The 24,633-nt window shown below is 36.9% G+C and overlaps 2 protein-coding genes across 6 annotated transcripts in view; one reads left to right on the forward strand and one right to left on the reverse strand.

The window, feature by feature from the left end:
- PDE6C (phosphodiesterase 6C) overlaps positions 1–10,632 on the forward strand; it is a 48,453-nt gene extending 37,821 nt beyond the window's left edge. The window contains exons 16-22 of the mRNA XM_045878446.1: positions 2,556–2,656; positions 4,477–4,584; positions 4,670–4,733; positions 7,071–7,145; positions 7,261–7,344; positions 7,725–7,881; positions 10,307–10,632. Of these exons, the coding sequence (XP_045734402.1) occupies positions 2,556–2,656; positions 4,477–4,584; positions 4,670–4,733; positions 7,071–7,145; positions 7,261–7,344; positions 7,725–7,881; positions 10,307–10,368 (651 nt within the window). The 3' untranslated portion in view covers positions 10,369–10,632. The remainder of the gene's footprint in view (positions 1–2,555; positions 2,657–4,476; positions 4,585–4,669; positions 4,734–7,070; positions 7,146–7,260; positions 7,345–7,724; positions 7,882–10,306) is intronic.
- A 4,693-nt stretch (positions 10,633–15,325) lies between these two features.
- Positions 15,326–24,633, reverse strand: part of LOC123846687 (protein FRA10AC1) — a 42,524-nt gene continuing 33,216 nt past the window's right edge. For 3 of the 5 annotated variants that reach the window (XM_064595037.1, XM_064595038.1, XM_064595036.1), the window contains 2 exons: positions 20,848–20,926; positions 15,326–16,373 (listed from right to left, as the gene is read on the reverse strand). In XM_064595037.1, coding sequence (XP_064451107.1) covers positions 16,331–16,373; positions 20,848–20,926 — 122 coding nt within the window. In that variant the 3' untranslated portion in view covers positions 15,326–16,330. The remainder of the gene's footprint in view (positions 16,374–20,847; positions 20,927–24,633) is intronic. The other 2 variants (XM_064595040.1, XM_064595039.1) reach the window with 1 other exon arrangement.

Genomic DNA, 24,633 nt, shown 5'->3' on the forward strand with positions numbered 1-24,633 from the left:
TTTCCCCCATGATCATTTGTTTTGTTTCTTAAATTCCACATACGAGTGAAATCATATGGCATTTGTCTTTCTCTGACTTATTTCACTTAGCATAATACTCTCTAGCTCCAACACAATTGCTTATTCTTAATTCTACTTTTAAATGGGCCCAATACTTACAATCAATCCTTTTACTCTGGCTTCTCCATTCCTCTGTATTTTATTTTGACTCACATGTTGATTGGCTAGGTTTTTGAAATGGTAGTTTTTCCAAGAGAGGTTAAACTAAGTACATGCTTAAGAATACCTGTTTGTTACATTTGTTTTTGAAGATCAGTTTGGCGGGACATAAAGGTCTTGCATCACGCTTTTTCTCAGAAATTGGAGGACATTGCTTCACTGTCTTTTGGCATTGAAGTATTGCCCTGAAGAGCTGTATATGGCTAATCTTTTTGTCTTACATGTGACTTGCTTTTTCTGCATAGATGTTCATCTGATACTTAATTCTTCATATTTTATTTATTTATTTTTTAAAGATTTTATTTATTGATTTGACAGAGACAGACATAGCAGGAACGGGAGCACAAGCAGGGGGAGTGGGAGAGGGAGAAGCAGGCTTCCCGCCGAGCAGAAAGCCCAATGCGGAGCTCAATCACAGGACGCTGGGATCATGACCTGAGCCGAAGGCAGATGCTTAACAACTGAGCCACCCGGGCACCCCAATTCTTCATATTTTAGTAACGTCATCTGGATGTCTTGGTGTTGATCATCTTGTATTAATTTCTTCCTGCTCTAATCACTTGGCTCTGCCTTAGCTTACTAAAAAAAAAAAAAAAAGCATGTGTGTATATATGTTTATTAACTCAATTTGTTCCCAAAAATTTTATTGGAGCTTCCAAAAATACAAAAACAAGGGTGGGAGGGTGTTAAAGAAAAAGAAATAGGACTACTGGAAAAATAAAATGAAGATGAATTATAGTAAAGTCCCAAAATGTATACAGCGAAAGGTATAAGACATGGGCCCCAAATTTGGTCAAGGGCTTTCTAGCCACTAATATAAAACAGAAGCAGGATCTTTTATATGAATCTATATCCATAGGTTATAAAGAAACTACTTAGAAGCTCTTCTTTTAAGATCCTTAGATATGAAAGAAAAGAGAAAATAAAAAGTATATAGAATTAAGACAGGGTTTTTTCAATTAGAAGATTTGTCCATGTTTTTAGATGAAAGTGAAAATGAGTGAGAAGGGGCACCTGGGTGGCTCAGTCGGTTAAGCATCTGCCTTTGGCTCAGGTCATGATCCCAGAGTCCTGGGATCAAGGCCCAGGTCTTCGGGCTCCCTGCTCAGCAGGGAGCCTGCTTCTCTCTCTCCCTCTGCCTGCTGCCCCTCCGCCCCCCGCTTGTGCTCTCTCTCTCTCTGTCAAATAAATAAATAAAATCTTTAAAAAGAAAATGAGAAAAAAAGATAAGAATGTGATTCAGGTCTACATATGTATTTTATAACCGTCAACTTCATTTGGCAAAACCACTATACATCTGTCCTTTGGCCTGTATGCCTAAAATGATTTATTTGGAATATGAGACCTTTTGCAAAATGATACATATTGTTACAGTACTATTAACTAGGTGTAGTTTGTTGTTTAAAATGATGTAATCATCAAGGGACCCCTGGGTGGCTCAGTTAGTTAAGTGTCTGCCTTCAGCTCAGGTCATGATCCCAGGATCCTGGGATCGAGCCCCGCATCGGGCTCCCTGCTCAGCAGGGGAGCCTGCTTCTCCATCTGCCTGCCACTCCCCCTGCTTGTGTGCGCTCTCTCTCTCTCTCTCTCCCCCAATCTCTCTCTCCCTGTCTCTCTCTCTGACAAATAAATAAAATCTTAAAAATAAATAAAATAATGTACTCATCAAAATGATACATATTAGAATATGAGAGCTTTTAAAAACCACTCCCAAATTTACTCTCATTTTCTAGGACACTATGAAGCTGATCCCTATATGAGGAGAGTATTAGTGGGAAACTCTTTGAAGAAAGGTCTAGTTAAGTTTTTGTAAAATATAATTGCAAGAAAACATTTTAAGAACAACTTGAGAGGATTTCATTATTTTTTTTTTCTGATATATACATGAGTACTAGTGTAACTTGTAGTTTCTGAAAGTTTTCCAACAACTTCTATGATTACTCTAAAATTATCTGGTGGATAATTCAGCATATCTAACAATGGGATGTACCAGATATTCTTTATTAAAACCCCTCCATTAATATAAGCAAAATTAAAATTTATTGTTATATTTATAAATGATCCTGGAGAAAACACTTTTATTTACTCCCCAAACTTATACACTGATTACAAGAATATTTGCTAAGAATATCTATTTTTATAGTTTAAATTACCTTACTCAAAGTAGAGGGGTAACTTAACCCAAGAGAGAAAGCTAAAAGCTTTCTTCCATGCTAATTATCTTTATTTTGTTAGGCATAGTTTGGTTTATTTGTTGAATCAAAGGCAAATTAATGTTTGCACTTTATTGTGATTTTTTTTAAATAGTCCCATTTATGTGAATTTTTATCTTACAGAGTTTAAATATCTTCCAGAACCTAAATAAACGCCAGTTTGAAACAGTTATTCATTTGTTTGAAGTTGCAATAATAGCAACTGACCTGGCTTTATATTTCAAGTAAGTACAGAACTCCCTTACGCTCTATGTGTTTCTGCCTTGCATAAATGACCCACTGCATTCAAGTTAAAAGGCATTTCTTCACACACACATTTATTCACTTTCCTTTTGGATCATCAGTAGAATACCCTCAAGGTACCTGATAATTTCCTAGACATCTGAAAACATATTTTAAAAAACTAACCTCCTAATGTCAATTAGTTTGTTGTCTGAAGAAGTTCGAACTGAAGGATGTACAGCAAGGTTGGTGCATTGCCCAAAGAGTGATGCCACACAGCCTTAGGAGGTGATCTTGGTCCTGGTGGATTCATCATGGTCCAGGGTCTGATATTTAGAGTTGCAGGATCAGACATTTGATTCTTCTGGAACCTGGGACTAAAAAATCTTGGTGATACTGATGCACATTAACCAAACTCACATAATTCTGAGTTACATACAGCAGAGCACTAGCCTATTTACAATAATAATAACCAAGGAGACCAGAGACTCCAAGCTTCTGCCCATTTTCTTGTCAGTGAACTATAAAGTTGTTGGTGAAAACAGATTAGAACAAGGTGAACTAGTTATAATGTCCAACTCTTTAATGACTTAGATGGGTAGTATCAAATTGTGCCTCTCTGGTCCTTCTTAATTACAAATTTAGTTATTCTATAGTCCGAAGATGAAGACAGATACTTAGAATAACATAATTGATATCCAAACATCCATAACCCAGATTCGACAAATGCTAAGATTTTGCCACACCCATCTGAGATCTTTTTTTTTTTTATGGAAAGAAAAGTAATGCAATTGAGGCATCCCATCTCATTCCACAAAAAGCCCCTCCTTCTCCCTCACAGATACCATCATTCTGATGTTGATGTGTACTCATCCTTTCCATCCATGTTTTTATATTAAGTGTTTGAAAATTGTCCATAAATGGTATCCTACTGTACATACTTTTCTACAACTTGCTTTTTCATGTAACATTATGTTTTAAAGATTTACTTTGGTGGTATATGAAGATCCAGTTCATTAGTTTTAACTGTATATTCAACTTTATGAAGATGCCATAATGAATTCAGCTGTTCTTCTACACATGGATATTTAGATCATTTCTAACTTTTCATTATTGTTGACAATGCTGTATTGTATATCCTTGTACGCATGTGAGTTTCTCTAATGTACATGCCTAGAAACGGGACTGCTATAGGGTTTGCAAATCTTCAGTCTTAATACTACATTGCAAAACTGCACTCCTGAGTAGTTTTCCCAATTTAAATTCCCACCAGCAGTGTGCAAGAGTTTCTGTTATCCTGTATCTGGACTACCTTTGATCTGGGCACACTTACATCTATCTATTCACTTATTTATCTTGTCAATTTGAGTAGAGATGGTATCTTATTGATGTTCAAATTTGTATTTTTTTACCAGTGACATTGAGCATCTTTTCATGTATTTTAGGTTCTAATTCTTTGTTGGTTTTATGCATTTTTTATCATCATTTATCTCATCACAGACTGTGGCCTTTATGTTTATGTTGTTTTGTCACGTTAATTTGTCACATGTTACTTTTAGTTTTAATGTATTCAATTTTTTAATGTATTCAAACTTACCAATTCCTTTTTTCCTTTTGTGGCTTGTGGTTTTTCTGTCTTAAACCTTTTCTGTGCCAAGGTTAACAGCCATTCCCTGTTCTCTTCTCCCCTGTGACCCTTTAGATCCACTATGTGGACATCTGATGCAAAGTGGGAACATGAAATCTGAAAAGCATATATTAAAGATACTTTTTATCTCTGGTCTTACATGCTAAAATTGTTGCAAAGCTGTATCTTTTTTAGGAAGAGAAGCATGTTTCAAAAAATTGTTGATGCCTGTGAAAAAATGGAAACTGAAGAAGAGGCCATCAAATATGTAACCATTGATCCAACCAAAAAGGAGATTGTCATGTAAGTAGTCAGAATTTTATTCCTCTTTTGGCAAAAAAAGATATTTTGCATATCTTTGTTTTAACAAGTGTTGTTTTCTCTCAAGGGCAATGATGATGACTGCATGTGACTTGTCAGCTATAACCAAACCCTGGGAGGTACAAAGTCAGGCGAGTACAGTTATGTTTCCTTTTCCGTCACTTGCACAGGTACTACCTAGATCCATGTAAGAGCGAACGTGAAGATTCTGGCAATCTTGGAATTTTGTTATAGCTAGCAATTATGTGACTATATATTTTGTAAGCAATTATCTTTCATTACCCTGGAACAAACAATCGGTTTATAATTTAAAAAGAAAAATGAAACTTGAGACGTTAAGACAAAAAATGTTCGCTGTTGGATTTCTGCTAATGAAGAAAGATAACTAGCTTTCAAAAGCTCACAAGTGTCAATAAGACAATAAGTCATTTGGTTAGGCCCCAGAACAAGGCAAAGAGAAGGGACCTTAGAAAGGAAATGCTTTCTGCAAAGAATTCCTTATCATTGAACAGACTGCAAAAAGTTTATATACAATTATTCAGGGAATGTCTGAGTTTTTAACAGAGGAGATAAATTGGCACAAGACAAAGATGAATCATTAGTGCTTTCCTCTATCAAGGGTGGTTTTGCTCCTACAACCTCTTCTTCACTGTGTTATCAATAATTAAAAGGCACTGTCTATAGTAAGTTCATGTTTAAGGGTGCCTTCCCCAGTTTTTTGCCAACCTCAGGGAGTGAGAGTCAGGAGTCACCAGTTTACTATTTGATTTCTTACTAAGCTTCTCTTTTTCCCTCAGTGACTTCTAGGAGAAACCCTACATGGAAGAAAGGCCAGAATTCACTGGGTTCAACTATAATTGTGGGTTGTATGAATAAAGATAGAATAATTAGAACCATTAAATTCCAAACCAAACACTTGTGCTCCTTCCACCCTGACATGCCTGTTCTTCCTCCTTGATTCTTTATCTGCACAATCACCCAGGCCAGAAACCTGGGGCCTTGCATGAAGTTCACCTCCCTATTCCTGTCTGTCACATTGGCTACTGCCTCAGGTCAGACTTCCTCTTTCATCAGCACGATGGTGGCGGGACCCTCCTAAGGGATCCTTCTTCATCCTTAGCTACCCAGCCCTCCTCTGAGCTGCTGCTGGGATTATTTATAGATAGAGCTCTGCTCAGCCACTCCTCTCCTTCTAAACTCCCCACAGCCAGAGGTTTCCAAGCTTTCTTTTAAAAAAGAAGTAAAGTCCTCCCCACCCCACCCCCAATAAAGACCACTTATATGAAAGAAAAAACCAACGTTACTCTAGCTGAAATCTCTCTTGGCTGGGGCTGCTAGTACTCTTTGGTGCACTAGGGCTCCAGGAATAAGAATCACCGTTCTAGAGAATCAAACTTCCTAGCAAAGCTTATATGGCCTGTCACTACCTGTCCTTGTCCTTAACTCACACTCACCAGATTATTTCCTGGCACTCTCTCCCATTCACCATCTCTCACGCTAAGCTCTGGATGTTCAGTTTTATCTCTGCAGATAGTCTTCCCCTCCTCTTCATCTGAAAAACTACTATTCATCCTTGATGCAACATAAATGCAAGCTCCTTTATGAAACTCATCCTTACTTCCTTCTCCTCAATCCCCAGCACTTCATACTACTACTGTTATAGCCTTTACCCACATGGTTTACATGACTATCTCTACAAGACTGGAAGCATCTTAAAGAAAAAGGTCACATCTGATTCCTCCTGGCAAGCCTGGTTCATGCCAATATAAGGCAGCTAGTGGGTATTCATTAAACTTGATATTGGGTTTTTAAAAGCTCTATAAATTTACCCTCAAATATCCTTACCCTGTAATCAAGTAAAGCTGTGTTCTAATCTGTGTGCATGTGTGTACATGCAGATATGCTAGAAGCTAACAGATAAGTAGGACAAGAGGAGGATGTGTGGGAAGTTTCAGAGCTTGAAGCAAAATGTAACAGAATTAAACATCCTCCCATCTCCCCTTTTTATTGTTGAGAGGTGGTGGCAATAGCAAATAGGAGATAGGTACTCCCAGAATGGGCCTAGAATGCTGAAGTGGCAAGAGAAATTTCCCCTTCCCGTTTCAATATAATCTATATTTTTCATTTTTATTTTTTTAAGATTTATTTGAGAGAGAGAGCACACGTGAGCAGGGGGAGGGGCAGAAGGAGAGGGAGAAAAAGAATCTCAAGCAGACTTCCCACTGAGCGTGGAGCCCAACACGGGGCTCAAACCCATGACCCTGAGATCATGACCTGAGCCGAAATTGAGAACCAGATGCTTAACCGACTGAACCACCCAGGCGCCATCTTTCTAAAACCAAAGAGCACGTGATGTGACAGTGCCTCAAGCATTAATATGTTATCCTTAAGTGTCACTCATACTAATAAAATGCAAATTCTCTATGAATGAGTGAGTTTCATGAACCAAGTCTTATTCTTATTTGCAGGTGGCACTTCTGGTTGCAAATGAATTTTGGGAACAAGGAGACCTGGAGAGGACCGTGCTGCAGCAACAGCCTATTGTAAAGACCTTGACATAAAAATACACTATTTATTACAAATTATTGATACAAATCAGTTTCTTTTGTTCCCTGAGTCTTAGAAAACTATCCTTAAAGAATTTATTTCTCTTTCTAGCCTATGATGGACAGAAATAAAAAAGATGAACTACCCAAACTTCAAGTTGGATTTATTGATTTTGTCTGTACTTTTGTATATAAGGTAAGTAAACAAATTGAGTGAAATATATAATCATCTGGGGATGAGGCTTTTTCTTTCAAAGTGTTACCAAATTCAGAAGTCACCCACATGGAAAGCCATTAGGGGTATACTTGTTTCTCCAAAGTAGCTTGAGGAATTACCCTAATTTCATTCAGGGGTGGGAGAAAAACTAGAATTCAGACATGAGCACATTGAACAGATGACACGTACTCAGAAAACAGCACTGTCTTTCCTGTTTCCATGGCACTGAGTTAAGCTCATCCAAGCAGCTCTGAGCACTGAGCACTGTGACAACTCCTTATAGCTCCTTCTCTGCATATGAAAAGTACTGAAAATCAACTATATGATTTAAATAGCTTCTGACCTAAAATTCTCTCTAGGAGTTCTCACGGTTTCATAAAGAAATCACACCAATGCTGAATGGTCTTCAGAACAACAGAGTAGAATGGAAATCCCTAGCTGATGAGTATGATGCAAAGATGAAGGTGCTTGAAGAGGAGGTGAAAAAACAGGAAGAAGGAAATATGACCACAAAAGGTTAGTTAGATGGAATGTGTTTTTGCTCATTGTAAAATAGCCAGGAGTCAGGCTGAGCTTAATCTCACATGACAAAACCGTAAGTAAATGCAAACAGGAAACTTGCTTTTCAAGTAATTATAATAAATTGATTAGTGCTTTTCAGATATCCACCCCCACTCCCAACAAGTTCTTAGGAATAATTCCAGGAGGAATTGACTGGTCCAGTTGAAGTAGGGGTTGGGGTTAGGCTTCTTCATCCACTCTAGTATGTGGCTCCTGAGTACCTCCACAGAATACTGAGATTTTAGAAATACAAAAGCCATAGAATCAGTGGCATCAGAGTTAGGTGAGAAAACAATTTTAGTTCTAACATTACGCATTAGCTGTTTCTTTGGGCAACTTGCTTAACCTCTCTGAGCTCAATATTCTTCTCTATATAATGAGAAGATTTTACAGACCTCCAGCCTCCCTTCCAGACTTAAGGAAGCCCTACATGAAAGCAAAGCTGGCCAACCGAATGGGATGACTTGACAGTTATTCCAAGACTGACTGTGTCTCAAATGTCCCCATATAGTGGTTTTTCTTGATGAAACTTCTACTCCTGAAGTCACTGTTTGGTTTAACATTATCTTCAGAAAGCCACTGTTAAGATGCTTAGGATCAATTATGAGTTTATCAGATGACTCAGATGTTACCTTGAATTCAGAATGCTAATGTCATGACTTCCTATTTTGTCTTGAGATTCAGCACTTAAAAGGTTTTGTAAGAAATTTTTATTGTTTAACCAAGAAATCTGCTCTTTCTGGAAGAGCTTTGTAAAACAAAAACCAAAAAATACAACATTCTTTTTAGATGATTCCATTGTGTTTACTGGTATTTTAAAAAAATTCATGGAGGGAGAAAGTATTTTGCTTAAAAGGTTAAGGATGTCCTTCAACAGAATAAAAGTAGGAGTTTGACTTCTTGATAATCCATTCACCAATGTATTTATTGGGTGTCTATTCTGTACAAGGCCCTGGGTTCGGCAGGGCCTGGGGAAAGTTAGGGTCCTTACCTCACAGAGCTTACCCCCGGTCGGGGAGCTAGACATTAAACCAATAAATGAACAATTAATTATCTATCATGAACAATTTATGTAACTATCAGAGGAAGCATGGGGAAGGCTTTCCTGAAGAAGGATGCTTATGCTAAACTCTGAACACAGGTGGCTTTGGCTAAGCCAAGAAAGGGGGAGGAGTTGGGGAAGAAGGAAGGAAAAGAATATGCACAAGTGTAAATGGGATCGACTCCTTAATTTCTCTTTCTTCTGTCTTCTTGTTGGTCTATAGGAATGCCACTGATTTCTGTGCATTGATTTTTATATCCTGCCACTTTACTGAATTCCTATATGAGTTCTAGCAGTTTTGGGGTGGAGTCTTTTGGGTTTTCCACTTAAAGTATTGGGGTGGGGGATGGGTTAGCCTGGTGATGGGTATTAAAGAGAGCACATACTGAATGGAGCACTGAGTGTTATACGCAAATAACGAATCATGGAACACTACATCAAAAACTAATGATGTATGGTGATTAACATAACATAATAAAAAAAAGAATATGCACAAAGGCCTTGAAGTGGAAATAAGCTTGGTGCAACTGAAGAACGTAGAAACTGGTGTAGCTGGAGTCTAGAGAACAAGCAGGGCAAAATACCAGATAAAGCTGGTAAAGCAGTTAGGCCGGATAGTGCTGCCTTAAAGGCCTTGCTTGAGGATTTGTCCTCTAGAGCAAGGGGAGGTCATTAAAGGGATTTAGATAGGAAAGCAATAACCTGATTTGCACTTCAAAAAGATAACAAGTCTCACTCTGCTCTCCCCGTCATGCTCAAGCTCTCTCAAATAAATAACCTTAAAAAAAAAAAAAGATAACAAAAGTGGTCAATTTTACAATGCAAGTGGAAAGCAAAGGTATTTCTTAGTACAATTAAATTTAATCTTTATCTCAATTTTATAATGAACAGGATATCAGGTTCTTTAAGTGGCTCCTGATACTTTCTTTTAGTATTCAGTATATCGGATATAGATCTTCTGTTTATTTGCATAAAAAATTACTTGTGAACTTTCCTCCTGCTACCCTGAGAAGTCTCTGTGAACTAAAAACATTATCTTGTATCTTCAGGCAACAAGCTTTGTGCTTGTTGGCACAAAGCAACAACTCAGATTCCCAGATTGTGCAGTTCAGTGGTTTGAGAAACAGATGTTGTTAAATGGTTAATCATTTATAAGATTGTTTTTTAAATGGATCAACTCTGAACATTAATTCAAGTTTTAAAATGGTCAAAACCCTAGTACTTGTGTTAAAACTATTAACTAGCTATAAAGTTGATACTAACATTATGAGAGTATTAGAATAAAAACACTGTGTGTCCCCGGATTCCCAATACTACTGCTTTTCTCCTTTTTACTAGCCACAGAAGATTTAGGAGGTGGCAGTGATGACAAAAAGTCCAAAACATGTCTCATGTTATAATCTGACTGGCTGAAATTTCAAATATTGTTTCTACTTTTGAAGAAAAACAGAAGAAACAAAAGAGCTTCAGCAAACTTCATTCAGCACACCATCAACTAACAGAGTAAGAGGATCTTTAGATACGCTACCCTTATGACCACCAAAAGAAAATATATTGCTAGCCTGAAAACCCTGAGAGTAAAATAAAGTTCAACAAAAATTCAAAATATAAGATGAAAATAAGTGCATTTTTGGAGCCAAGTTGTTTTAAATTAAAAATATGCAATCCTGGGCGCCTGGGTGGCTCAGTTGGTTAAGCGACTGCCTTCCGCTCAGGTCATGATCCTGGAGTCCCTGTTCAGCGGGGGGTCTGCTTCTCCCTCTGACCCTCTCATGCTCTCTGTCTCTCATTCTCTCTCTCGCAAATAAATAAAATCTTAAAAAAAATAAAATAAAAATGAAATGCAATCCTGAAACCAGTCACCAATTCTTTTTTTAAAGGTTCTTACTAATAGTATTCATTTGCTAGGGCTACCATAACAAAATACCAGACTGAGTGGCTTAAACCACAGAAATTACTTTCTTACAGTTCTGGAGGCTGGAAGTCCAAGATCACGGTGTTGTCAGGGTTGGTTTCTTATGAGGCTTCTCCCCTTGGCTTGTAGATGCCCATCTTCTCTTCTACCCTCACATAGTCTTCCCTCTTGTGTGTCTGTGTCCTAATTTCCTCTTATAAGGACACAATCATATTGGATTAGGGCCCATTCATATGATTTCATTTTACCCTAATTAACTCTTTAAATACCCTATCGCCAAATATAATCACATTCTGAGGTACTGGGGGGTTGAATTTCAACATGAATTTGGGGGGGGTGACATAAGTCAGCCCATAACATTAATAATCGTAATTCATACCTCAAATTCCTTCCTAAACTAAAAATCTCTCATCTACACATCTTAAGAGTAAATACAGGGGCGCCTGGGTGGCTCAGTGGTTAAGCCACTGCCTTCGGCTCAGGTCATGATCCTGGAGTTCCGGGATCGAGTCCCACATCGGGCTCCCTGCTCAGCGGGGAGTCTGCTTCTCCCTCTGACCCTCCTCCCTCTCATGCTCTCTGTCTCTCATTCTCTGTCTTGCAAAAAAATAAAATCTTTAAAAAAAAAAAAAGAGTAAATATAGTATAGAACTTATATCTGTAAGTACTATACACAAAACAAGTAATAGGATGTTAAATGTTATTCCATCTGAAATGCTCATCATCTCTTTCCTCTACTTTTTATCCTTGATAATGGAAGGATGAAGACCACACTGCTTTTGGCAGTTTATGTCTTTGTCCTATGCCCATCCCTCTCCACAAGTGTGAAAGCAATTATTTTATGCATAACAGAATATTTTTTAATATTCTATTCTTTTCATTGAAAGAATAATCAGTTTATAAGACATTCCCTGGATAGTCCTAGCGTAAATTAAATCAGCTAATAAATGTTATGCATTAAGAAGCATGTGATTTGATTATGCAAGAATTTTACTATCAAAAGCAGTTTAGAAGAACTTCAACAGAGGTTATTTAAAAAAAAAAATTACTAGAACCATCTACCATGCATTCTAAATATTGTTTTGTCAAGAGAAACTAAGGACAATCAACTATTACTACATGGTGGACGTTTGGACATCAGAGAAATTTAGGATTTCTTCCTTATCTACAATCACAGACCAAATAATAATAATTATGCCCTAGATTCTGCCACAGATTTTATCAAAAGGTATCTAAATTTTAACGAATCAAATTGACAAACTATGAACCTCAAATGTTTTGTTATACAGAAGATATCGTTCAATTTTAAGCAGCCAGGGGAAAAAAAATCACCATTTGTTTTATGTTCACAAGTAAAAATTATAAGATTTAGAATCATAGGATTGCTGCTTTCACATTAGAATGTAGGTGTGTGAAAGGAAAGATTTTTGTCTATTTTCATCTATTTTGTTCCTAACTCTATCCTGGCACCTAGAGAGAATAGCACCTGGTACAAGGTAGGTTCTCAGTGAATATGAACGAATAGTATTTTGAATAAATGTCATAACAAACAGCTATAAATGAGTAGTGCCTGTAAGTTAACGAAATATCTTTAGGGGGGAAAAACTCATTCAATATATACATGAACATGAGTGTTGTCTATTAAGTCATTACCTTGAGTAAGTGATCCATGTACACCTTGTTTCCATTACTTAAAATAATTTTGAAACTCCACTTTTAGGATTATTTTAGAAACTGCTTAAGAAACTCTTCCTTTAGGGGCTCCTAGGTGGCTCAGTCGGTTAAGCATCTGCCTTCAGCTCAGGTCATGAACCCAGAAAGCCCCCACCCAGCCCTGCTCACTGGGGAGTCTGCTGCTCCCTCTGTCCCTCCCCCTGCTCATATTCTAATACATAAATAAAATCTTTAAAAAAACCCAAAACTCTTCCTTTAGCTTTATGTAATTTTGGACCCCAAATTATCAGCTCAAACAACTTCTCCTCCTCATTTACTAGAAAGCAAATTGAGGAGCAGAGATGTGCTGTTATTGAAGGTCTGCAAAAATAGGAACTTTGCTTAACAGCAAGTAGAAGAAAGCATTAACTTCATATCCCAAACGGTGGTCCACTGAACACCAATGACTGCACTATAGCCAAATATGAGATAGGTCTATTGGAGAATTATTCTTTAAACTCGTCATCTTGAGGCCTTTTCAAAGACTCCTTAAAAATATGACTTCAGTTATGTATGAATGGATTAAGTGTTATGATTATATATAATGACCTAAATTTACTAATGAACCTAATGTCCATAAACCATACTTTTAATACCAAATACATGGATCTATTTTAAAGGAGTCTAGCTTTTTAGTTATCATTTAATTTTATAGGAATTTTATTTTCTGATGATCACTAAACTATGAATGTATTTTTATCATAAACATGTTTTAGCTACATATATACTAATATCAGTTTGCTGCTGGACATTTCAGCACTTTTTCCCTAGAAACCAAGATTCCATTTTATTCACTGTAAGTTGTGAGATTTTAAAAAAATACAATTTTTTAAGGAAATAAGGGGATTTAAAAACAATGTTCAATATTAACAAACCAATACTGATTTACTGTTTTTTTGATGGTTTAGAAATGACTGTATAATTATTTCCTAGGTAGTTCCTTTGTAGCAACATCCAGCATAGTGCCTCACATATAATAGAAGCCTGATAAATATTTGAATTAATGAATAACAACTATTTAATAAAAGGAGTATCTCTGATACTAACCATTTAAAAATAAGACACTAAACTACTTATTCTGCAATTTAATGCCAATCATTCCATGTTTAAATGTCCTTTAAAACAGTCTTAAAATAATTGAAATAATATGATTGCTTTCTACAGGCCTCTCTTCACTAAATCATGCATCTTCTTAGCCATCTCTTCGCTCTTTACAAACATGGGTTAAAACCTTTTTTTAAAAAAATCAATAAATCCATTTGAAAATTTGATGAAAACTATGGACCCTTTCCCCCTATAAATACACATAATTACAGAAGTTTACACACAGATTCTAGGAGTGCTTAGATCCCCTAAAGCACATCCACTGACTCTGAGGGGTATGATCAGCAAAGTAAGAAGTTACATTTTATAATATATCCTGGCATATAATCAAAAGGAATGAGATCTTGCCATTTGCAACGACGTGGATGGAACTGGAGGGTATTATGTTGAGTGAAATAAGTCAAAAAGAGAAAGACATGTATCATATGATCTCACTGATATGAGGAATTCTTAATCGCAGGAATCAAACTGAGGGTTGTTGGAGTGGGGGGTGGGGTGGGAGGGATGGGGTGACTGGGTGATAGACACTGGGGAGGGTATGTGCTCTGGTAAGCGCTGTGAATTGTGCAAGACTGTTGAATCTCAGATCTGTACCTCTGAAACAAATAATGCAATATATGTTAAGAAAAAAAAAAAAAAAGAAGAAGAAGGTAGCAGGAGGGGAAGAATGAAGCGGGGGAAATCGGAGGGGTAGACGAACCATGAGAGACGATGGACTCTGAAAAACAAACAGGGTTCTAGAGGGGAGGGGGGTGGGAGGATGGGTTAGCCTGGTGGTGGGTATTGAGGAGGGCACATTCTGCATGGAGCACTGGGTGTTGTGCACAAACAATGAATCATGGAACACTTCATCTAAAACTAATGATGTAATGTATGGGGATTAACATAAGAATAAAAAATTAAAAATAAAATAAAATAAAATAAAATAAGAAAAAAAATATATATCCTGGCATATAAGTATATCCATATTTATGTGACTGTATCTGAGATAAGATCTAACACATACTATTATTCAGTTAAATTATCTTATTATAGAATCTCTCTGTTGGAGAGTCAACTTTCGTGGGGCGCCTGGGTGGCTCAGTCGTTAAGTGTCTGCCTTCGCCTCAGGTCATAATCCCAGGGTCCTGGGATCCAGCCCCACATCGGGCTCCCTGCTCCGCGGGAAGCCTGCTTCTCCCGCTCCCACTCCTCCTGCTTGTGTTCCCTCTCTCACTGCGTCTCTGTCAAATAAATAAAATCTTTTAAAAAAATAAATAAATAATTGAAATGCTATGATTGCTTTCTACAGGCCCTCTCTTCACTAAATCATGTATCTTCTTAGCCATCTCTTTGCTCTTTACAAACATGGGTTAAAACCTTTTTTAAAAAAATCAATAAATCCATTTGAAAATTTGATGAAAACTATGGACCCTTTTCCCCCATAAGTACACATAATCACAGAAGTTTACACACAGATTTTAGGAGTGCTTAGATCTCCTAAAGCACATCCATTGACTCTGAGGGGTATGATCAGCAAAGTATGATATATACACACACATACACACACAGTTGCTTTTCTTCCTTCTGGGACAGGGAACCAAGCGGGAAAGTCAAATCCAGTCTACCAGTCTCTTCAGAAAAAGTTCTTTTAGATCAGAAATTCACAATGGGACTCCATTATTTGGTTTTAAATAATTGAATGCACAAAGCCATTATACCCATGATCAAATTAAAAAAAAACCAACAACTACAGAATCAGATAAAGTTGATTTAAGAATTATCAGCAATTTGGTATTCCCCATGCTGTTGTCCCTTTTCCCCCAGCATGACAGCAAAATGCTGTCAATACCCAAAAAAGTTACATTTTATAATATATCCTGGCATATAAGTATATCCATATTTGTGTGACTGTATCTGAGATAAGATCTAGCACATACTATTATTCAGTTAAATTGTCTTATTATAGAATCTATCTGTTGGAGAGTCAACTTTCGTGAACCTAATTTACTGTTTCAGACTTCTGGGACCTCATTTGCCGTGCCCCGCTGCTCCATGGTATTAATTTACTTTGTAATAAACTTCTCACACACTGGGGAAGTCAAATTTGATTATAACAAAGTCCCTTAAGTAGGATAGGTGAGAAGGAAGAAAAAGGTAAGGAAAGGGAAAAAAAAAGGCAGCTAGCAAGAGGTGGTAATGGGAAAGTAGGTGCTTAAAAAGAGGGGTGCCAGTGTATCAAAGGAAAGGTAAAGACATAATGAGTCTATTTTATAATTTTTGTGAGACACCAATAATTCTAATAACTTAAACTAACTGAAGCAAGGGAAGATAAATATGAATGAGTAAAAACAACAGCAAAAACCCCTACAAAATACAGGCACAATGGACTCTCTGTACAGTGTACTAGCTTCATCCTCCAGCAGCTACAGATGGAGCAGTCGTCAACAAGCAACTGAAAAGATATAAAGGGATGGGGAAGCATGTCTCCAATAGAACTGAAAAACTTCCAAAGCAGCTGACATCTTGAGAGTAGATGGATTTTTATTTCTGAAGATAAACCACTCAAGCTGCAACTTGTAGATAAAATTTTTGTGAAGAGTTTCAAAGTGTACTTTCACATTAAGGAATGTGGGCTTCTCTCTTCCATCTCACAGAAATAAATCTTGAAAATAGTCATCAAATTCTTCTTCTCTATTTAAAAGAAAAGGTATATATATTGATTAAAATCAACAATTACAGAAAAAAAATTAGGTGACAATTATATGTGATTAATGGAAATAAAATATTTTAACTCAATATAATTTGCTAATTTTTCTATATATTGATATTTTTCATGACTCAGCCATCAAATAATTCTTAGCTTTTGGAATAATCACAACTATACCCAAATTGATTAAATTTAAAGTGTTTTATATGTTGCCACCTCTCCCTAAATGTATTTATTACCTAAGATTTTACTTTAAAGTACATGCTTTGTGACATGTTACTGCTTCTCTACTTTTCTGGTTGACTTTATAACTTCTCTGTTCATTCTCATTTCAAATTATAGTCTGATCAAGAAATGAATGAAAAAGAAAACTATTTTCAGGAAAAATACAAGTTTTACTCCTAGAAATGGGGAAAATCTGTTTAGGCTGTAGGTCTTTATTGCTCTGAGAATAGTAAATACATATTTGTAGCAGTAAATATCATGTCTAAAACAATGAATCAAAGACTGAAAGAAGATACTAAATTGTATTATAATGTGTTAAAATACTATGAAAACTGTCAAGTACTAAATAAATATTAGCACTAGGAACCAGACTGATAAAGAAAAATACCACAGGGTTTCAAGTCAGACAGTGTTTAAGTTCTAGCTCTGTCACTTATTAGCTTATATGAGCAGGTTACTTAACTTCTCTGGGCTCAGTCTCCTTGTCTGTACAAAGGAGAACATTGTATTTCCTTACACAGGTGCTGTGAGGATTAAATACACACACACACACACACACACAGTTGCTTTTCTTCCTTCTGGGACAGGGAATTAAGCGGAAAAGTCAAATCCAGTCTACCAGTCTCTTCAGAAAAAGTTCTTTTAGATCAGAAATTCACAATGGGACTCCATTACTTGGTTTTAAATAACAGTGAATGCACAAAGCCATTATACCCATGTTCAAATTAAAAAAAAAAAACACTACAGAATCAGATAAAGTTGATTTAAAAATTATCTGCAATTTGGTATTCCCCATGCTGTTGTCCCTTTTCCCCCAGCATGACAGCGAAATGCAGTAAAATTTTTAAAACTGTAGTAAGAACTTAAATACAGGAAATTAACTGACTCTCTGTGTAGGCTTAGATGTTCCACACTTGATCAATGTCAAGTATTTATAAGGTCACAAAAAGTTCTGGATGATAAGAGTCTTCTTTTTTTTTTTTTTAAAGATTTTATTTATTTATTCGACAGAGAGAGAGACAGCGAGAGCAGGAACACAAGCAGGGGGAGTGGGAGAGGGAGAAGCAGGCCTCCCGCCAAGCAGGGAGCCCGATGTGGGACTCGATTCCAGGACCCTGGGATCATGACCTGAGCTGAAGGCAGTCAGTCGCTTAATGACTGAGCCACCCAGGCGCCCCTGATAAGAGTCTTCTTAGAAGGATTTACTCAAGTATCTTCACTGCCTAAAATGGTGAGCTGATCCTAAGACCTATTCTGTCAATTTCAGCTATAAAGCTCTTCAATGGGAAGTTATACCATTAAAAGTTTAGTCCATAGTTTAACTAGGATAGCAATACTTTATTTACAGTAATAACTTTTTTATAATCTGATCTATAATGACCACACTTCTAAGAATTCTTTACTTGGCTGGAAAAAAAAGTTAAGGTTGCAGAAAAAAAGTGATCTTGTTTAAAAAACCTCTTTCCACACAAAAAGATGGAAAAATATTCCATGCTCATGGATTAGAAGAATAAACATTGTTAAAATGTCTATGCTACCCAGAGCAATCTATACCTTCAATGCCATCCCGATCAAAATTCCAATAACATTTTTCAAAGTGCTGGAACAAACAATCCTAAAATTTGTATGGAATCAGAAAAGACCCCGAATCACCAAGGAAATGTTGAAAAAGAAAAACAAAGCGGGGGGCATCACGTTGCCCAATTTCAAGCTATATTACAAAGCTGTGATCACCAAGACAGCATGGTACTGGCACAAAAAGAGACATATAGACCAATGTAACAGAAGAGAGAACCCAGATATGGACCCTCAACTCTATGGTCAAATAATCTTTGACAAAGCAGGAAAAAACATGCAATGGAAAAAAGACAGTCTCTTCAATAAATGGTGCTGGGAAAATTGGACAGCCATATGCAGAAGAATGAAACTCGACCATTCTCTAACACCCTACACAAAGATAAACTCAAAGGGGATGAAAGACCTCCATGTGAGATAGGAATCCATCAGAATCCTAGAGGAGAACATAGGCGGTAACCTCTTGGACATCGCCCACAGCAAATTCTTTCAAGATACATCTCCAAAAGCTAGTGAAACAAAAGCAGAAATGAACTTTTGGGACTTCACCAAGATAAAAAGCTTCTGCACAGCAAAGGAAACAGTCAACAAAACAAAGAGGCAACCCACAGAATGGGAGAAGATACTTGCAAACGACACTACAGATAAAGGGCTGGTATCCAAGATCTATAAAGAACTTCTCAAACTCAATACCCAAAAAACAAATAATCAAGTCAAAAAGTGGGCAGAAGATATGAAAAGACACTTCTCCGAAGAAGACATACAAATGGTTAACAGACACATGAAAAAATGTTCATCATCATTAGCCATCAGGGAAATCCAAATCAAAACCACATTGAGATACCACCTTATATCAGTTAGAATGGCAAAAATGGACAGGGAAAGAAACAACAAATGTTGGAGAGGTTGTGGAGAAAGGGGAACCCTCTTACACTCTTGGTGGGAATGCAAGGTGGTACAGCCACTTTGGAAAACAGTGTGGAGGTTCCGCAAAAATTTAAAAATAGAGCTACCCTATGACCCAGCAATTGCACTCCCGGGTATTTACCCCAAAGACACAGATGTAGTGCAAAGAAGGGCCATATGCACCCCAATGTTCGTAGCAGTAATGTCCGCAATAGCCAAACTGTGGAAAGAGCTGAGATGCCCTTCAACAGATGAATGGATAAAGAAGATGTGGTCCATATATACAATGGAATATTACTTAGCCACCAGAAAGGATGAATACCCAACTTTTACATCAACATGGATGGGACTGGAGGAGATTATGCTAAGTGAAATAAGTCGAGCAGAGAAAGTCAATTATCATATGGTTTCACTTATTTGTGGAACATAAGGAATAGCATGGAGGACACTAGGAGAAGGAAGGGAAAAATGCGGGGGGCGGGGAATGGGAGGGAGAGATGAACCATGAGAGACTATGGACTCTGAGAAACAAACAGGGTTTTAGAGGGAGAGGGGAGAGGGGGGATTGGTTAGCCCGGTGATGGGTATCAAGGAGGGCACGTACTGCATGAGCACTGGGTGTTATATGAAAACAATGGATCATGGATCCCCACATCAAAAACTAATGATGTATTGTATGGTGACTAACATAACATAATAAAAATTAAAAAAAAAAAGAATCTACATTAAGAATCATCCAGGGGCGCCTGGGTGGCTCAGTCAGTGAAGCATCTGACTCTTGATTTTGGCTCAGGTCGTGATCTCAGGGTCGTGGGATTGAGCCCTGCATCGGGCTCCGTGCTCAGTGGGGAGTCGGCTTGAGGATTCTTTCTTCCTCTTCCTCTCCCTCTGCTCCTTCCCAACCCTGCACTTGCTCCCTCTCTCTCTTTCCCTCTCTCAAATAAATACATCTTTTTAAAATATCCACACAAAAAAAATCTTTCCAACACACCTGAATTCCATTACACTGAGAACATACCATAATTAGCAAGATGTTTCATAATCAGGCTAAATTAATGAATTAAGATTGATTCAATATTATGAACCAATTTGCCTAAAGACTAACAAAATGGGACTAAAATTTATTAAGCACTTATATTTGTAGGTATTGTACCAAGTGCTTTACATTCTTTATTTCATTAACTCTTCACAATAAACTCTATGCAGTAGGTATTTATTTTATCCTCTTTTAACATATAAAGCTCAAGTGCTGAACATCCCAGTATATGACAAGAGTTGATAAAATTCCAGCCACATCCAGACAGCTCTTCCAACCCAAGGCAGATAACAATGTGCACACTGAGTTATCTGTCTTTGCGGGGTTAAGGTAGTTGTTGGCAAGCAAACTTTTACCCGTACATAGACAGCTTCAAGGGGTTCCCTGTACATGTTTATGATAATCAGAATATCAAGAATAGGCTGCTCTGGAACCAGTAAAAAGCCCTTCTCTGAAGGATTCTAAGCAAAGACCAGAAGGTCACTTGTCAAGGCGAGCTGAAGAAAGATTTACTCACTGAGTGGAAGCTGAATGAGTTAGCCGTTTATGGCCACAAAAATGACTGGGAATAAACTCTGATCTTACCAGGCTAGGCAGTCCTTGGCATTAAACAGACATTCATGATGATAAGCTTTTTCATTAATTGTTATCAAGAATGGCTGTGGCTTCTCTACCGAAGCAAAGGGTATGCACTATCTAGTAATATCAGAACTCACTGCGATTTTTCATCTGTTTCTGGTAGGGGGCCCTTCCAAAGTTCAGATTCTGAAGTACCTTCTTCTTCGTCAGAATTTCCTGTTCATTTAAAAGAGATTTTTAAAAATGTATTATATTTAAAACATATTTTGAAATACCCACCAATGCAATTAACTTCAGATTTAACTGCAGTTTAGTTTCAACTTTTATGGCTCTAAAAATGTAATTCACTCTTTCAGACCAATAAATTCTTCTTAAAAATAAATAAATAAGTTGAGATATACCAAAGAGTCTCAGCAAAAAGACCAAGGAGAGTCTCATGGGAAACTCCCCTAAGTTACACTGAGTTAAAGTGGCAATTTTAGTATTAACTCTTATAAAGGAATGATCTCTTGCAATATAATTGCCTTTGATTTAGTTTCTTCTTTCTGTTGGCATACAAAAGACATGCACGTTAAGATTTTTGTAGAGTATATTTACATTAGGATCAAGAACTCAAGAACTGAACTAGTATGTAGGACCAGTTAGTTAAATCATGAAAAAATATTGTCAGATGCTTTTAAAAATTGATGCTGATTAAATTAATCAGAAGAAGCTGATTTCAGTAAAGAAATAGGCATACTCATACATTGTTAGAGGAGTAAACGTTCTGTAAATTTTTTTCTTGAGGAAAATCTAGCAACAAAGATCAGTTTAAAATATACATATCCTTAACCAGCAATGCTGCTTTTAAGAATTTAATTATTTACTTAGAATAAATAAGCACCTGAGATACATGTACAAAGATGTTCATTATATAACAACAACAACAACAAAAGAAAACAACCTATATCCCCACAATTAGGGATCAAGGATTGGTTAAGTTAATACTATATAGCTGTTAAAAAAACCTTAGCATGTCTATAGTATTACCATGTGCCATTCCAAATTTTTTAAGTTACAGAAAGCATGCATGGTATAATCCGATTTATGATTACATACGTGTGTATATATACTGTAAGTTTGTAAGGACCAACCATACTTAACAGTAATTATATTACCTGTGGCCTGCGACACTTTCACTTTCTACTTTAAGCATTTCCAAATTTCTTCTATTTTAGACAATGATCATGTATTGCCTTTAAAAATCAGTCAAAACAATAAAGATATTTCTATTTTTAAAACATAACAAAACAGACGTGTTTTAAAAATTACCCTATATTAGTGAACTAAAAATTATCAAATACTGAAAAAGATATTATAGGGCAATAAAAGTAAATGCCATAAAGTCATTATATTAGCAAATAGTTCCTCTCCAGTAAGTTAGTCTCAAAAAGAACGGACACAAATTCAGTCTGTCAATACAGAATGTTCCTTAAAAACACACAAAAAATAAAACATTGATTTGCCCACAGTGTTTTTAGCCTTTTACCTGTTAGACTTTGATCCTTGAATCAATATGCATGTCTGAACTTTGGTCCTAACTGCATCTATTCTGGCACAAAAACTAACAAAAATGGCAGGGGGAAAAAAAAAAGGAGAAGGCTTGTATTTTGCAGGGGGACGGAACAGGGGGAGAGAGAGAATCTTAAGCAGGTCCCATGCCCAGTGCAGAGCCCAACACGGGGCTTGATCTCACAACCCTAAGATCATGACCTGAGCTGAAATCGAGAGTTGACACTTAACCCAGGCGCCCCAGGGGTTGTATTTATAATGATCTACATACAAAGACAATAAAAGATGAAATTATAAAGCCTTGGGAACCAGATTCCCACTCAATCACAACCAGCACTGAAACTGCCAGTGTCCCAAACTGAATGTGTGAGAAGAGAGAATGAAAGTGTTCTACTCTTATTTTTATGAAAACTCACTAACATGAGCTAAAGAAAGCACGGAAAAACTAATGAGGCCTAATAGTTAACCTGACAGTGTTACCCTGTTAATGATGTCAAAGAACAAAACCTGTAAGGTCTTGAAAGCGGGCAGCTAATTTTAAAAGGCCTTACAACCACCTGTCCCCTTGTTCCCTTTCAAGAGTACCTCCCACATGCCAACTTTCCTACATGTTTTTGGATACTAGACAACCCACTTTTACTAAAAGATCGAATCAGTTTAGAATATTATAAAATAACTCTCTTTGAAAGATCATATGCTTAAAAAGTAGCCAAATACTGTCAGAGATTCAAATCTAGAAGACTGGACTACATTGTGATCTATAGCATCCTAGTCCCCTCAGAGCGGCAATGAAGAGAAACCATTCCTATGGTAACTGCTGCAGCCAGCCGGAGGCACTGCTAAGGAAGCACTGCCGGGGCACTGCTAAGGAAATCACAATAAGCAGAACAGGCAATACCAACGGGTGCCCTGGCATCAGTGTCAAAGCTACGCAGCAGTTATTAGACAGTAGGGATCGGAATGGACATCACTGACTCTGTGTGGGATCTTGCAGGTCTTTAATGTAGCCCTTATCCAATGATTAAATCTCTTACTGCAACATCTCCCAGGACAAGTTGGCTGTCCAATCTATGCTTAAACACCTCACTACTTCCTGAAGTAGCCCATTCCGCCATCCCTTTCTTCAGATAGTTCTAAGTGACAAGTTTTTCCTTAAATTAAGGCAAAAATCTGTCTCTGGGCAATTTTTATCCAGAGACTCTAGTTCTGCCAAATAGTCATCAAAAATAAGTCTCCTACACAAAAGCAGTCTTACAAACATCTAGTTTCCATGTCTACCTCCTTATCCCTTCCCTCCCATCCCTACAAGTTTCTCCAAACTAAACATCTGTATTTCCTTCTACCTTCTTCCTATGACACAAATTTTCAAGTTCTGTCAATGCCTTGGTTATTCCATTCTTGACCTGCTTTAAGTTTTCAATGTTCCTTTCTAAAATGCAAACTGCATATAATTTTCCCTATATGTTTGAATAATGAAAACAGTCTGTCACCTTGGTTTTTCTAGATATTATATGATATCTAAATAACTTGGGCTTACTGAAGAAGTGGCAAGTCTCCAATTATGATTACAAATGGATGGGCCAAACTTTTACAGACTTAACTTTTGATTTGACCAATTCTAGAGAACAAACACAGAATCTGTTTAATGTCTGTTTTTTTTTTTCCTTTCTGTAACAATGATAATAGTTACAAGTTATCAAGAACTTACTTTGTGTTGGACACATGCTATACATATATATTGTCTCATTTGGCTCTGATAATAAAAAAAAGTTAAGTCTCTTTATACCTATCTTACATATAGAACTGAGACACAGATCAAATCATTTAATGTAGATTTATAGAATGTATCTGCCAAAATTGGGGTATAAAGAGTAGACTTATATTTGATTCACTGAACAGTTATTGATGATATAGGTAAAGGGGCACAGACTTTGTGGAATTATAAATCTGTGTTTCATCCACACTCTGCTATTAACCAACTACTAGATCTTTGGCATTTTATGTAAAGTCTCTGGGTCTCAGTTCTCCTGTCTGCAAAATGGGATATTATATGCCCATTATTAAGACTAAATGAGGTAATACAAGTAAACCACTTGCCATTTTGGCTGATAGAGTAAATAGTCAACAAATCCAAGTTAAAATTCTTTTCCCCACAGAAATTGGGTTTTTCTTCATAGATTTAGTTTTAATAATCCATACATTAAATGGTGGTAAAAGAGTAACCGAACATTATCCAAGTGATATGAAAGATATACACACACACACACATCTTACTTCAGCCCAGATAGCATGAGACTGATAGACTCCGGCTATGTTCTAGAAACTGTCATTACACTTCACCTAATTTAGGAAAAGGAGCTACAGATCAATTA

Source organism: Mirounga angustirostris, unplaced genomic scaffold, assembly GCF_029215605.1.
Source record: "Mirounga angustirostris isolate CCGP_5_RB_7025 unplaced genomic scaffold, mMirAng1.0.hap1 SCAF_6, whole genome shotgun sequence".
Lineage (NCBI taxonomy): Eukaryota > Metazoa > Chordata > Mammalia > Carnivora > Phocidae > Mirounga > Mirounga angustirostris.